At 43.7% G+C, this 12389-nt stretch overlaps 1 protein-coding gene across 14 annotated transcripts in view; it reads left to right on the top strand.

Moving 5' to 3' along the window:
* PHACTR4 (phosphatase and actin regulator 4) overlaps positions 1-11561 on the top strand; it is a 132789-nt gene extending 121228 nt beyond the window's left edge. For 9 of the 14 annotated variants that reach the window (XM_063803964.1, XM_063803974.1, XM_063803972.1 and 6 more), the window contains 5 exons: positions 365-420; positions 2141-2202; positions 2844-2981; positions 4206-4282; positions 7705-8736. In XM_063803964.1, the coding sequence (XP_063660034.1) occupies positions 365-420; positions 2141-2202; positions 2844-2981; positions 4206-4282; positions 7705-7720 (349 nt within the window). In that variant the 3' untranslated portion in view covers positions 7721-8736. Of the gene's footprint in view, positions 1-364; positions 421-2140; positions 2203-2843; positions 2982-4205; positions 4283-7704 lie in introns of all 14 variants that reach the window. The other 5 variants (XM_513255.9, XM_009451933.5, XM_009451954.5 and 2 more) reach the window with 2 other exon arrangements.
* Positions 11562-12389: the final 828 nt, after the last annotated feature.

Genomic DNA, 12389 nt, shown 5'->3' with positions numbered 1-12389 from the left:
AATGCTTCTGAAGGAGCAAATTTGTTTAGGAGCCACCAGTTTGGTCCAAACCTTCGCTTCACAGATGAGGACACTCAGGGTCTAACTGAACTTTTTTGTGCTAATAGCTCTTATCGAGGTCTAGAACTAGAATCCTGGCCACTTGTTTGCATATACAGTTCCTTTTTATAATGTGATATCTGTGTTAACACTTTTAATGTGAAATTGTTTTATAAACAGTCATAAATAAATGAAATATATCAGTTTGAAAATTTGTTGATTTCTTACTTATATAGGGGCTAATATATACTGTGACCAAAAAAATCTTTATAAACAAGATTGGGAGGTTTAACATAAACATTACCTTTATTTATCTCATTTTTAGGCGACTGAGTCAAAGACCAACACCAGAAGAACTAGAACAACGCAATATATTGCAACGTGAGTCCAGTTATGGAAATAAAGTTGTATAGATTTTCTTTGTATGTTTCTGACTTTAATATACATAAAAGAAAAAAGAAGCATTTGCTACAAGGGCTAAGGGAGAGTGTTCCAGCCAGGCAAGGACTATTTATTTCCCCATGAAGGAACAGAGCTTACCAAGCTTCCTTTGGAAGATGCTATTATGGTATTGTTTAGTGTGCTGTGATACTCTAGAAAGCTTTGTTTCAGTGTTCTCACCGTATCCTGGAACTGCCTTGGGCATTTGGGAGGCTTTGACAGTATATGGGAGATGTGCCCAATTTTTCTATTTTCAGGGAGCTAAGGAGGTAGCTGTGTATATGGAGACCTTCCTATTCCTAGAATGTGAGGGCTGGGGCCCAAAGCAAGTCCCAAATGCAGCAGCTTTTCTCTTGGTTTAATCCCTTAAGACTTTCTTACCTCTGTAGTTACCAAATGGGACCATATATTTAATTTGCTGTCTGTGTACATAATTAATTTCCTGAAATAGCATTCTAATCTAGTACATATTTGTTTTTCCAGAATATAGAGTGAAATTTGGCCTTAAAAGTCTCCTCACTGAGAAGGTTTGGGCTTCCTTAGGGCTATTTGTGAGCATGTTCAGTCTGACCAATCCATCCCCTGTTCTCTCAGCACTACTTGGGTATACACAACTTAATAACTTAGTCAATTTTCTAGTGTGGGAGCCCTTATAACGTATCACACAAAACTCAGTGTGATCACCATTGTCCATTCTTAGCAGTTACTCTTGAGCAAGAATCTGCAGGCTTTTCCTTAAAGCGTACATAGTAAACATTTTGGGTTTTGCAGGCCAAAAAGCAAATGAACAACTATATGTAATAGGTACTTACAAAACCATTTAAAAATGTGAAGACTATTCTTAGTTCATGGGCAGGAAAAATACAGGCAACTGGCGAGATGTGGTGCCATAGTTTGCTGACTCTTGCTCTTAAGTATTTGTATCATTGACAAGAAAATTGTTTTGTTTAGCCATCCCCAAAGTTAGTATTTTATTCTGATTTGGGCCTATAAGAAATATCTGGGCCGAGGCGAGTGGATCACAAGGTCAGGAGATCGAGACCATCCTGGCTAACACGGTGAAACCCCATCTCTACTAAAAATACAAAAAAATTAGCCGGGCATGGTGGCGGGCGCCTGTAGTCCCAGCTACTCCGGAGGCTGAGGCAGGAGAATGGCATGAACCCAGGAAGCGGAGCTTGCAGTGAGCCGAGATTGCGCCACTGCACTCCAGCATGGGCGACAAAGCAAGACTCCATCTCAAAAAAAAAAAAAAGAAAAAAAAAAGAAATATCTGGGCTGGGCACAGTGGCTCACGCCTGTAATCCCAGCACTTTGGAAGGCCGAGGCAGGTGGATCACCTGAGGTCAGGAGTTTGAGACCAGCCTGACCAATATGATGAAACTCTGTCTCTACTAAAAATACAAAAATCAGCTGTGCATGGCATGTGCCTGTAATCCCAGCTACTCGGGAGGCTGAGACAGAATCGCTTGAACTCGGGAGGCCGAGGTTGCAGTGAGCCAAGATTGTACCATTGCACTCCAGCCTGGGCAACAAGAGCAAAACTCCCTCTCAAAATACAAAAACAAAAAAGAAATATCTGTAATGTAATTACTAAAACATTTGATATGCAAATTGTCATTTGTGAGTAATATTCCTTCCTTCTGATTGTCAACTGTAGCTAAAAATGAAGCTGATCGTCAGGCAGAAAAACGAGAAATTAAACGTCGGCTCACTAGAAAGGTACTACTGCCTGTGTGTTCAGTTAACTATATGTATTATATTTGGATGGCCTGTTTGATTGGAAATGAATTCGCAGCTGGGCACAGTGGCTTGCGCCTGTAATCCCAGCACTTTGGGAGGCCATGGCAGGAGGATTGCTTGAGCCCAGGAGTTCAAGACCAGCCTGGGGAAAACGGTGAAACCTTGTGTCTACATTAAAAAAAAAAAAAAGAAGAAGAAGAAAGAAAAGAAAAAGAAAAAAATGAATTTGCAGCCTGGGCAACATGGCAAGACCCCACCTCTACAAAAAAATATATATATTAGCCAGGCATGGTGGTATGCGCCTGTAATATCAGCTACTTGGGAGGCTGAGGGAGGAGGATCATTTGAGCTTGGGAGGTTGAGGCTGCAGTGAGCTGTGATTGTGCCACTGAACTCCAGCCTGGGTGACAGGGCAAGACCCTGTCTCAAAAAAAAAAAAACAAAAAAAAAACCACCTGATAACCATAATCACTGGGGGTGGGACCTCCAGGGATCAATAGTGTCTAAAGCTCCCCCAGGTGATTCCAATGAAGATTGAAGCACTGGGTTAGAGGCAATTTGAATGCATGATTGATGCCTAATTATTGGCTTGGTGAACTAAGAGGCTCCGTTTCCTTCAGCTCAGTCAAAGGCCAACTGTCGCTGAACTCCTTGCCAGGAAGATTCTGAGGTTTAATGAATATGTAGAGGTAACAGATGCTCAAGATTATGACCGGCGAGCCGACAAACCTTGGACCAAACTGACCCCTGCTGACAAGGTACCTGGAAAGCACTCTCTTGCTTTTTTTCTCTTTCTCTTTTTCTCTTTATTTGGAGGATCCAAGATACTAACTAGAAGGGAGAACCATAAACAACACTTCTAGTTTTAATATAATATTAAATTTCAAATCAAGATACAAAATGCCAAGTTGAACAAGTCAAAACGTTATACTAACTCAGTATGTTTTGTTAACTCCACCACCAATACTGAAAGAAAGAAAATTCCTGCTATCTCACAGAGTAAAAATACTGGAAGGAATAAATACATTTCAAACAGTGGTTGTTTGGTTAGAGGGAGTTTGGGCTATATATTTTAGTAATTACCAATATTTCATTTTTATAATGCTGTGAAAAACTATAAAAGCTGGCCAGGCGTGGTGGCTTATGCCTGTAATCCTAGCACTTTGGGAGGCCAATGCAGAGGGATCACTCGAGGTAAGGAGTTCAAGACCAGCCTGGCCAACATGGTGAAACCCCATCTCTACTAAAAATACAAAAATTAGCTGGGTGTGATGGCATGCACCTATAATACCAGCTACTTGGGAGGCTGAAGCAGGAGAATTGCTTGAACCTAGGAGGTGGAGGTTTCAGTGAGCCAAGATCATGCCAATGCACTCCAGCCTGGGCAGCAGAGTGAGACTCCACCTCAAAAATAAAAATTAAAAATTAAAATTAAAAAAAAAAAAACAAAACTAGCCAGGTGCAGTGGCTCACACCTGTAATCCCAGCACTTTGGGAGGCCGAAGCAGGTAGATCTCTTGAGGTCAGGAGTTCAAGACCAGCCTGGCCAACATGGTGAAACCCTGTCTGTACTAAAAATACAAAATAGCCGGGCGTGTTAGTGCGCACCTGTAATCCCAGCTATTCGGGAGGCTGAGGCAGGAGAATCACCTGAACCCAGGAGCTGAAGGTTGCAGTGAGCTGAGATTGCACCACTGCACTCCAGCCTCAGCAACAGAGCGAGATTCCATCTCAGGAAAAAACAAAAACAAAACTATAAAAGCTACAATATATCTTTCAAGATTTTCAAGTATTTTGATTAAACTAAAAATTTTAGGTCTATTATGAGACAGATGGGTATCATTGTGTTGACCTGGTGTCTGGGTTGCCTGTGAGGGGTTGCAGTGACTTACAAAGTTAAACACAGTACAGAAAAATGACAAGTTACACTGCTGTGCAAAGCAGCCAGAAGAAGCTGAAACATTTTTGTCTCTACTCCACAGGCTGCCATAAGAAAAGAATTAAATGAATTTAAAAGCTCCGAGATGGAGGTTCATGAAGAGAGCAAACATTTTACACGGTAAGACCCAAAAGACCCAATCATATATGTGCTAGGTAGAGTTTTCCAAAAAATTGTTCAGATATGAAGGGCTCTAATGACGTCAGTAAAAAGGAAAACACTCATTGTTGATTGCAAGACTGCATTCAAAGGGATGAAAAGTAAGAAGCAATAGTAAATGGCTAGGCCAGGTGCGGTGGCTCACGCCTGTAATCCTAGTACTTTGGGAGGCTGAGGCAGGTGGATCACCTGAGGTCAGGAGTTTGAGACCAGCCAGACCAACATGGCGAAACCCCATCTCTACTAAAAATACAAAAATTAGCTGGGCCTGGTAGCAGGCGCCTGTAATCCCAACTATTAGGGAGGATGATGCGGGACAATCACTTGAACCCGGGAGATGGAGGTTGTAGTGAGCTGAGATCACGCCATTGCACTCCAGCCTGGGTGACAAGAGCAAAACTCCATCTCAAAAAAAAAAAAAAAAAATAAGTAAATGCGTATTCTGATTATGGCATTTCATGTATATTATTTAATCCTTGTAATAAACATGCAAGATATGTTAACATCCCCATTTTATCGCTGAGGAAATGGAGGCTCACAATGGTTAAGTAACTTGGTTGACTTGCTAGTAAATTGCAGAACCAGGATTCGGAGAAAGAAATCAATGACTTCAAGGATATGAGGTGCTCTCTTCCTTGTACCTTACTCTCTCAGGTTATAAATGAGGAGACTGTGCTAAGTTAGACAAGATCTTGCCCTCTCTGGTTTCAGTTCTGTCTAGCACAGTTGATCTTACCAACTTAATGTATAAACAACATTTTAATTAGCTGTCTTCATGAAACAAGCCAAGAAATCCAACAAAGCCAACAAGCCAACAAATCAAGTGTTTTGATTTGGAATTACGGTTGTGATTAAGGACCCACCCATATCCAAAGAATCAGCTAGCCACAAATGGAATCAGTGAAAGTATCTTTACATGATTCTTAGAACATTTACAAAAAGAGGCAAATGAGGCTGAGTGCAGTGGTTCATGCCTGTAATCTCAACACTTTGAGTGGCTGAGGCGGGAGGATCACTTGAGCACAGGAGTTTGACACCAGCCTGAGCAACACAGTAAGACTCCATCCCTACAAAAAAAAAAAAAAAATCTATTTTTTGATTTAGGCAGGGGCCTGGCACAGTGGTACACACCTGTAATCCTAGCACTTTGGGAGGCCGAGGTGGGAGGATCACTTTGAGACCAGCCTGGGAAACATAGTGAGCCCCATCTCTACAAAAAATAAACTTAAAAAAAAAATTAGCAAGGTGCAGCCGGGCGCAGTGGCTCACACCTGTAATCCCAGCACTTTGGGAGGCCGAGGCAGGTGGATCACGAGGTCAGGAGATCGAGACCATCCTGGTTAACATGGTGAAACCCCCTCTCTACTAAAAATACAAAAAATTAGCTGGGCATGGTGGCGGGTGCCTGTAGTCCCAGCTACTCGGGAGGCTGAGGCAGAAGAATTGCTTGAACCTGGGAGGCGGAGCTTGCAGTGAGCCGAGATCACACCACTGCACTCCAGCCTGGGTGACAGAGCGAGACACCATCTCAAAAAAAAAAAAAAAAATAGCCAAAAGGTGCAGTGGCACGCTCCTGTAGTCCAGCTACTCGGGAGGCTGAGGTAGGAAATTCACTTGAGCCTGGGAAATTGAGGCAGCAGTGATCCATGGTCACACCACTGCACTGAAGCCTGGACAACAAAGTAAGATGCCATTGCTAAAAAGAACAGTTTTTGCTAAAGGAAAGAGTTATAGAGAATGTGACATTTACGCTAGATCTTAAGGTATATTAAAAAAATTAATCTGAACAGAAAGGAAGGAAAGAACCTTGTAAGCAAAAGGACCAGTATAGGCTGGGCGCAGTGGCTCACACCTGTAATCCCAGCACTTTAGGAGGCTGAGGCAGGTGGATCACTTGAGGCCAGTTGGAGACCAGCCTGGCCAACATGGTGAAACCCTGTCTCTACTAAAAATACAAAAATTAGCCGGGCATGGTGGCATGCCTGTAGTCCCAGATACTTGGGAGGCTGAAGCAGGAGAATCACTTGAACCCCGGAAGCAGAGGTTGCAGTGAGCCGAGATCGCGCAACTGCGCTCCAACCTGGGCAACAGAGCAAGACTGTCTCTCAAAAAAAGAAAAAGAAGGACCAGCTTAAGCAACACGATGGGAGAGAGGAAAACACATGGTGTTTCTGGGTAACAGAAAATGTAGCTGGATCAGAGGATGTTTGGGGCAGTGTGGTGAAAATAAACTAGAAAATGGGTTGCAGTCCCTCGCAATGCTTTGACTGTTATGCTAGGATGTTGGAACCATTGGCAGTTCATAAGCAGGAAATTCTGTGTATTTCAGAACAAGCTCTGATGCAAACAACGAAGATGATATGGAAGGATGAAGAGACTAGCAGCAAGGAAAACAGGAAGTGTCTGAAATAATCATAGTGAGCATAGTGGTAGCTCACACCAGAGATAGTGAGAATGCAAAGGTGATAGATTTGTAAGACATTTCAAGCATAGAATCAACAAGATGTGGCAATTTGTTGGATTCCAGAGATGAAATAAAGGAGTAGTCAAAATGACTCTGATATTTTTAACTTGTATTTTTTGAGGTCTTTGAAGGTGATAAGTTTAGCTGAAAAGTTTAGTTTATTCAACAAATACTGAGCACCTACCACATGATAGGTATAGTGCTAGGTCCTTGGGCTACAGCAGGAAATAAGATAAAGTCTTATCTTATCTGTTGCCCAGGCTGCTCTCAAACTCCTGGTCTCAAATGATCTTCTCACCTTGGCCTCCCAAAGTGTTGGGATTGATTACAGGCATGAGCCACCGTGACTGGCCAAGGAAAGTTGTTTTTTATTTAAAGGGTAGACAGAGGAAAATGAACCAGGACAGCATACTGAGAAAGATCAATTGAAGAAGAGAGAAAATTACGGAAAAGATAGTGTTACAGAAGCCAAGAGAAGAGTTCTTTTTTTTTTTTTTTTTTTTTTGATCTCGGCTCACTGCAAACTCCGCCTCCCAGGTTCACGCCATTCTCCTGCCTCAGCCTCGCGAGTAGCTGGGACTACAGGTGCGCGCCACCACACCCAGCTAATTTTTTGTATTTTTAGTAGAGACAGGGTTTCACCGTGTTAGCCAGGATGGTCTCAATCTCCTGACCTCGTGATCCGCCCGCCTCGGCCTCCCAAAGTGCTGGGATTACAGGTGTGAACCATTGCGCCCAGCCGAGAAGAGTTTTAAGAAGGAAGCAGATGAGGAGTATCAGAGGCAACAGAAAGGTCCTGTAGAATTAGAGCAGAGGAAAGGCAGTGTTAATTAGGTATAACATTTCATTACTACTGATACATTAATAGCAAAGCAATGTACATCATGCGGTAACTTGTCTCTTTTTAAATCTCTTTTAGCTACCATCGTCCATGATGCCAAAGGTTGAGAGAGGAACTCAACATGGCTGCTTTGCTGCTTCCTTCTCCAAAGTGACATATGGAGGGAACTTTAGCACTTCCCAGCACAGCCAGAATTGCGTCCTCTGGGATCTTCTGAGGTGGACAGCACTTTGAATGTAGCATTTCACTGGAACAGAGTCTCATGTGCTGCACTGGGGGCAAAACAACACTTTGTCAGTGCTTTTGAACCTTTCAATATTGTAGCATGCTTGAGGAGTTTTTCCCTTACTGGCCACCAAAGTTCTGAACCACTTGCAGGTTCCAAGTTTTACTGGCTGCACCACACCCCTTCCCCTAGATGACTGCCTGTGCAGAGACACAGTTTGCACCATTAGCCTTACCTGCCCTGCCCTGACTGTGAGACCCAAATGTGTAGGCTCTAAATTCCAGCCATCAAATCCAATTCCTGGTGGGGAAAACCTTCTGGAGACCCCCAACCTTCTGATAAAAGAGTCTCTACCTCCAGGGAAAGCCTTCTTACCACACTGGCATATCAGATGAAAGCATTGCACTGTACCTCTCGTAACACAGCAATACAGTCCTCTTGAGGCACTCAAGCCTGAGAGGAAGCTCAGGATCTGACATGTTCTTCCTTTTCCTCACAAGTCATCATGATTTTTTATTTTAAAATAATCTGGAAGTAATGGGAACTTAGTTTTTCCTGAACTCCAACCAGAATCCAAATTGGTTAGATGAGGCCAGGCGCGGTGGCTCACGCCTGTAATCCCAGCACTTTGGGAGGCCGAGGTGGGTGGACCACCTGAGGTCAGGAGTTCAAGACCAGCCTGGCCAACATGGTGAAACCCCATCTCTACTAAAAATACAAAAATTAGCCAGGTGTGGTGGCGCCTGGTTGAGGCATGAGAATCGCTTGAACCCAGGAGGTGGAGGTTGCAGTGAGCCAAGATCATGCCCACTGCACTCCAGCCTGGGCAACAAAGTGAGACTCTGTCTTAAAAAAAAAAAAAAAAAAATCGGTTAGATGAGAAAGCATGTATATTTTCTATATACAAAAACAAGAAAGGCCTTTTGAGCCCCTGTGCTCAGGCCCACTCCCACACTGTGGAGTGTACTTTCATTTTCAATAAATCCCCTTATTCCTTCCTTGCAAAAAAAAAAAAAAAAAGCCTTAGCCAGATTCAGTGGCTCACGCCTGTAATCCCAACACTTTGGGAGGCTGAGGCGGGTGGATCACCTGAGTTCAGGAGTTCAAGACCAGCCTGGCCAACATGGCAAAACCCTGTCTCTACTAAAAAGTAAAAAAATTAGCCGGGCATGGTGGCTTGTGCCTTGTAGTCCCAGCCACTGGGGAGGCTGAGGCGGGAGAATTGCTTGAACCTGGGAGGTGGAGATTGCAGTGAGCCGAGATCACGCCACTGCACTCCAGCCTGGGTGACAGAGCGAGACTCCGTCTCAAAAAAAAAAAAAAAAAAGCCTTAATATTAATGCTAACGTGGCAGAAAACTAGTGGGTTACATTTTATAGGCTATTGTAGTTTTATTTACCAAATGATATTCTCTAAATCACTTCGACCAATAAATGTATTCTCCTCCTTAAAGCAGAGTTGTATCAACTCTGTGGGAGCATTTATGAGCTGTCAGTCCCCACACTTCCAGCCAGAATCACAATAAGGTCTGGCTGGGTGTGGGGTGCTGCATAGGAAATGGTCTCTGGAGAAGCAAGAAGGGCACAATCATGGCCCACTGCTCCCCTCTTCTCAGTGCTCTTTGCCCTCTCCTGCTGCGTGCTTCCTCTTCACTCCAGTGCTGATCCTCCTGCTCTCTCTGGAAGCTTCCACCTCACCCGCCCCTCTTCCACACTATAACCAGTATGGTTGGTGCTGGGGCATTGACTCAGCCCCCCTGCTTTCTGCATTTGTAATAGATATTAATATGATTTCCTAAAACAGAAGATTTTGTTGCTTTCTTTGAACTTGTATTGAAAACCATACAGTCTCACTGTTTTGCTTTAATTCCTATCCACACTATAAATGGAAGAAAAAAATTAATACCTTCTGTTTAATCTGATGAATGTGGCTTTTTTTCCCTTCACTTTAATGTTCAAGAAGTTGTGGCTATTTCATAGATTTCTTCTGATTTATTCTGTGGGTCCCTGTTATCTGTTCTGTATGTCCCTGTTATCTGTTCTGTATGTAATCTTTCAGTAGATTTTCATCCTTTCATATCCACATTCTTATGTGGACTTGCTAAAGAAACAGAATATCAGCTCAAAACAAAACCTAGGCCAGGCATGGTGGTTCACGCCTATAATCTCAGCACTTTGGGAAGCCAAGGCGGGCAGATAACGAGGTCAGGAGTTTGAGGCCAGCCTGACCAACATGGTGAAACCCTGTCTCTACTAAAAATACAAAAATTAGCCTGGCGTGGTGGCACGCATCTGTAATTCCAACTACTCAGGACGCTGAGGCAGGAGAGTCGCTTGAACCCAGGAGGCGGAGGTTGCAGTGAGCCAAGATTGCACCACTGCACTCCAGCCTGGGCAACAGAGCGAGACTCCATCAAAAAAAAAAAAAAAAAAAAAAAAAAGAAGGAAGGAAGGAAAGCAAGCTGAATCCACATCTCCTTGAAGTTTTTTTTTGTTTTATTTTGTTTTTGAGACGGAATTTTGCTCTTGTTGCCCAGGCTGGAGTGCAATGGTGCAATCTCAGCTCACTGCAACCTCCGCCTCCCGGGTTGAGGCGATTCTCCTACCTCAGCCTCCCAAGTAGCTGGGATTACAGGCATGAGCCACCACGCCTGGCTAATTTTATATTTCTAGTAGAGATGAGGTTTCTCCATGTTGGTCAGGCTGGTCTCAAACTCCCGACCTCAGGTGATGCACCCACCTCAGCCTCCCAAAGTGGTGGGATTACAGGCATGAGCCACCGCGCCCAGCCTTCCTTGAAGTTTTTTGTTTGGTTTTGATTTGTTTTGTTTTGTTTTTGGAGATAGGGTCTCACTTTGTTACCCATGCTGGAGTGCAGTGGCACAATCTTGGCTCAGAGCAACCTCTGACTCCCAGGCTCAAGAGATCCTCCCACTTCAGTCTGAGTAGCTGGGACTACAGTCACGTGCCACCAGGCCCAGCTAATTTTTGTGTTTTTTTAGAGATGAGGTTTTGCCATATTGCCCAGGCTGGTCTTGAACACCGGGGCTCAAGGAATCTGCCCATCTTCGCCTCCCAAAGTTCTGAGATGGCAGGTGTGAGTCATCATGCCCAGCCTCCTTGAAGTTTACTAACACTTGGGATAACTGAGGGAAAAGAAGTGACAATTCCACTCAGTCTATTAGAGGTCTGGATATAAGGTAGCCACACAATAACTCTAACTTGACTTCTAACCATTCTATCTTATTGATTTGGAGACTGTCTTCTGCCAGATTTTTTGTGGCTTGAGATGATATTTTCGAACCCTTCTTTCACTACCTTTCTTACCCTTAATGTGCCAAGCTTGAAACAGGATTTGATTTCCTGAGCTACTTGTTCGCCTTGTGTGCGTCACCAAGTAATCTGGTTCATCTTTCATCTCATTCATGTTATTTTCAAGTGAAACAAGACATTTTGGGGGTCAAGTCTCTTTGGGTGTTTGTTTTGTTTTTATGTATATAAAAATGGATTTTGTGTTCCCTTTCCATGTAAGTACCAACTTATATGGAAACTCACAATCATAATGTAAAGAAGAAATGAAAGCCTGGTGTATTGTACTTCAAGATGCCTCCCTGATGTATAGAATCTCCTTGTAAAATAAATAATTGCATTGTATATCAGTCTTCCCATCAATATTAATTATTAAATATTTTAGAATTTTTAAATACCAACTATACTATTCTGGTGTGAGGTATTTTCTTTTACATTACACTCTATCCCAACAGATTAAATCCAGCTTAAAAATGATATGTAAGCCAGGCGCAGTGGCTCACACCTGTAATCCCAGCACTTTGGGAGGACAAGGCAGGCGGATCACCTGAGGTCAGGACTTTGAGACCAGCCTGACCGACAGGGAGAAACCCCATCTCTACTAAAAATACAAAATTAGCTAGGCGTGGTGACACATGCCTGTAATCCCAGCTACTCGGGAGGCTGAGGCAGGAGAATCACTTGAACCCAAGAGGCGGAGGTTGCAGTGAGCTGAGATTGCGCCACTGCACTCCAGCCTGGGCAACAAGAGCAAAACTCCGTCTCAAAAAAAAAAAAAAAGAATTTATATTAACCACGTATAATTGGACCCCCAAGATGACATCACAAAAGGACACTTAGTACTTTTTCTTTTTTTTTTTCCCCAGGACGGAGTCTTGCTCTGTCACCCAGGCTGGAGTGCAGTGGCATGATCTCGGCTCACTGCAACCTCTGCCTCCCGGATTCAAGCGATTCTCCTGCCTCAGCCTCCTGTGTAGCTGGGAGTACAGGCGTCTGCCACCACCCACGGCTAATTTTTTGTGTTTTTAGTAGAGACGGGGTTTCACCATGTTGGCCAGGCTGGTCTGGAACTCCTGACTTCAGATGATCCGCCTGCCTCAGCCTCCCAAAGTGCTAGGACTACAGACATAAGCCACTGCACCCAGCCCAGGACACTTAGTACTTCATGTTATCTTTTCCAGCAAGCAGCCCAGTTTCAGTCCAGGTGGCCTCAGCAATGACTCACTTCT

The sequence above is a fragment of the Pan troglodytes genome, chromosome 1 (assembly GCF_028858775.2).
Source record: "Pan troglodytes isolate AG18354 chromosome 1, NHGRI_mPanTro3-v2.0_pri, whole genome shotgun sequence".
NCBI lineage: Eukaryota > Metazoa > Chordata > Mammalia > Primates > Hominidae > Pan > Pan troglodytes.
The sequence above is the reverse complement of the archived record's forward strand: the minus strand, read 5'-3'. Positions and strand labels throughout refer to the sequence as shown.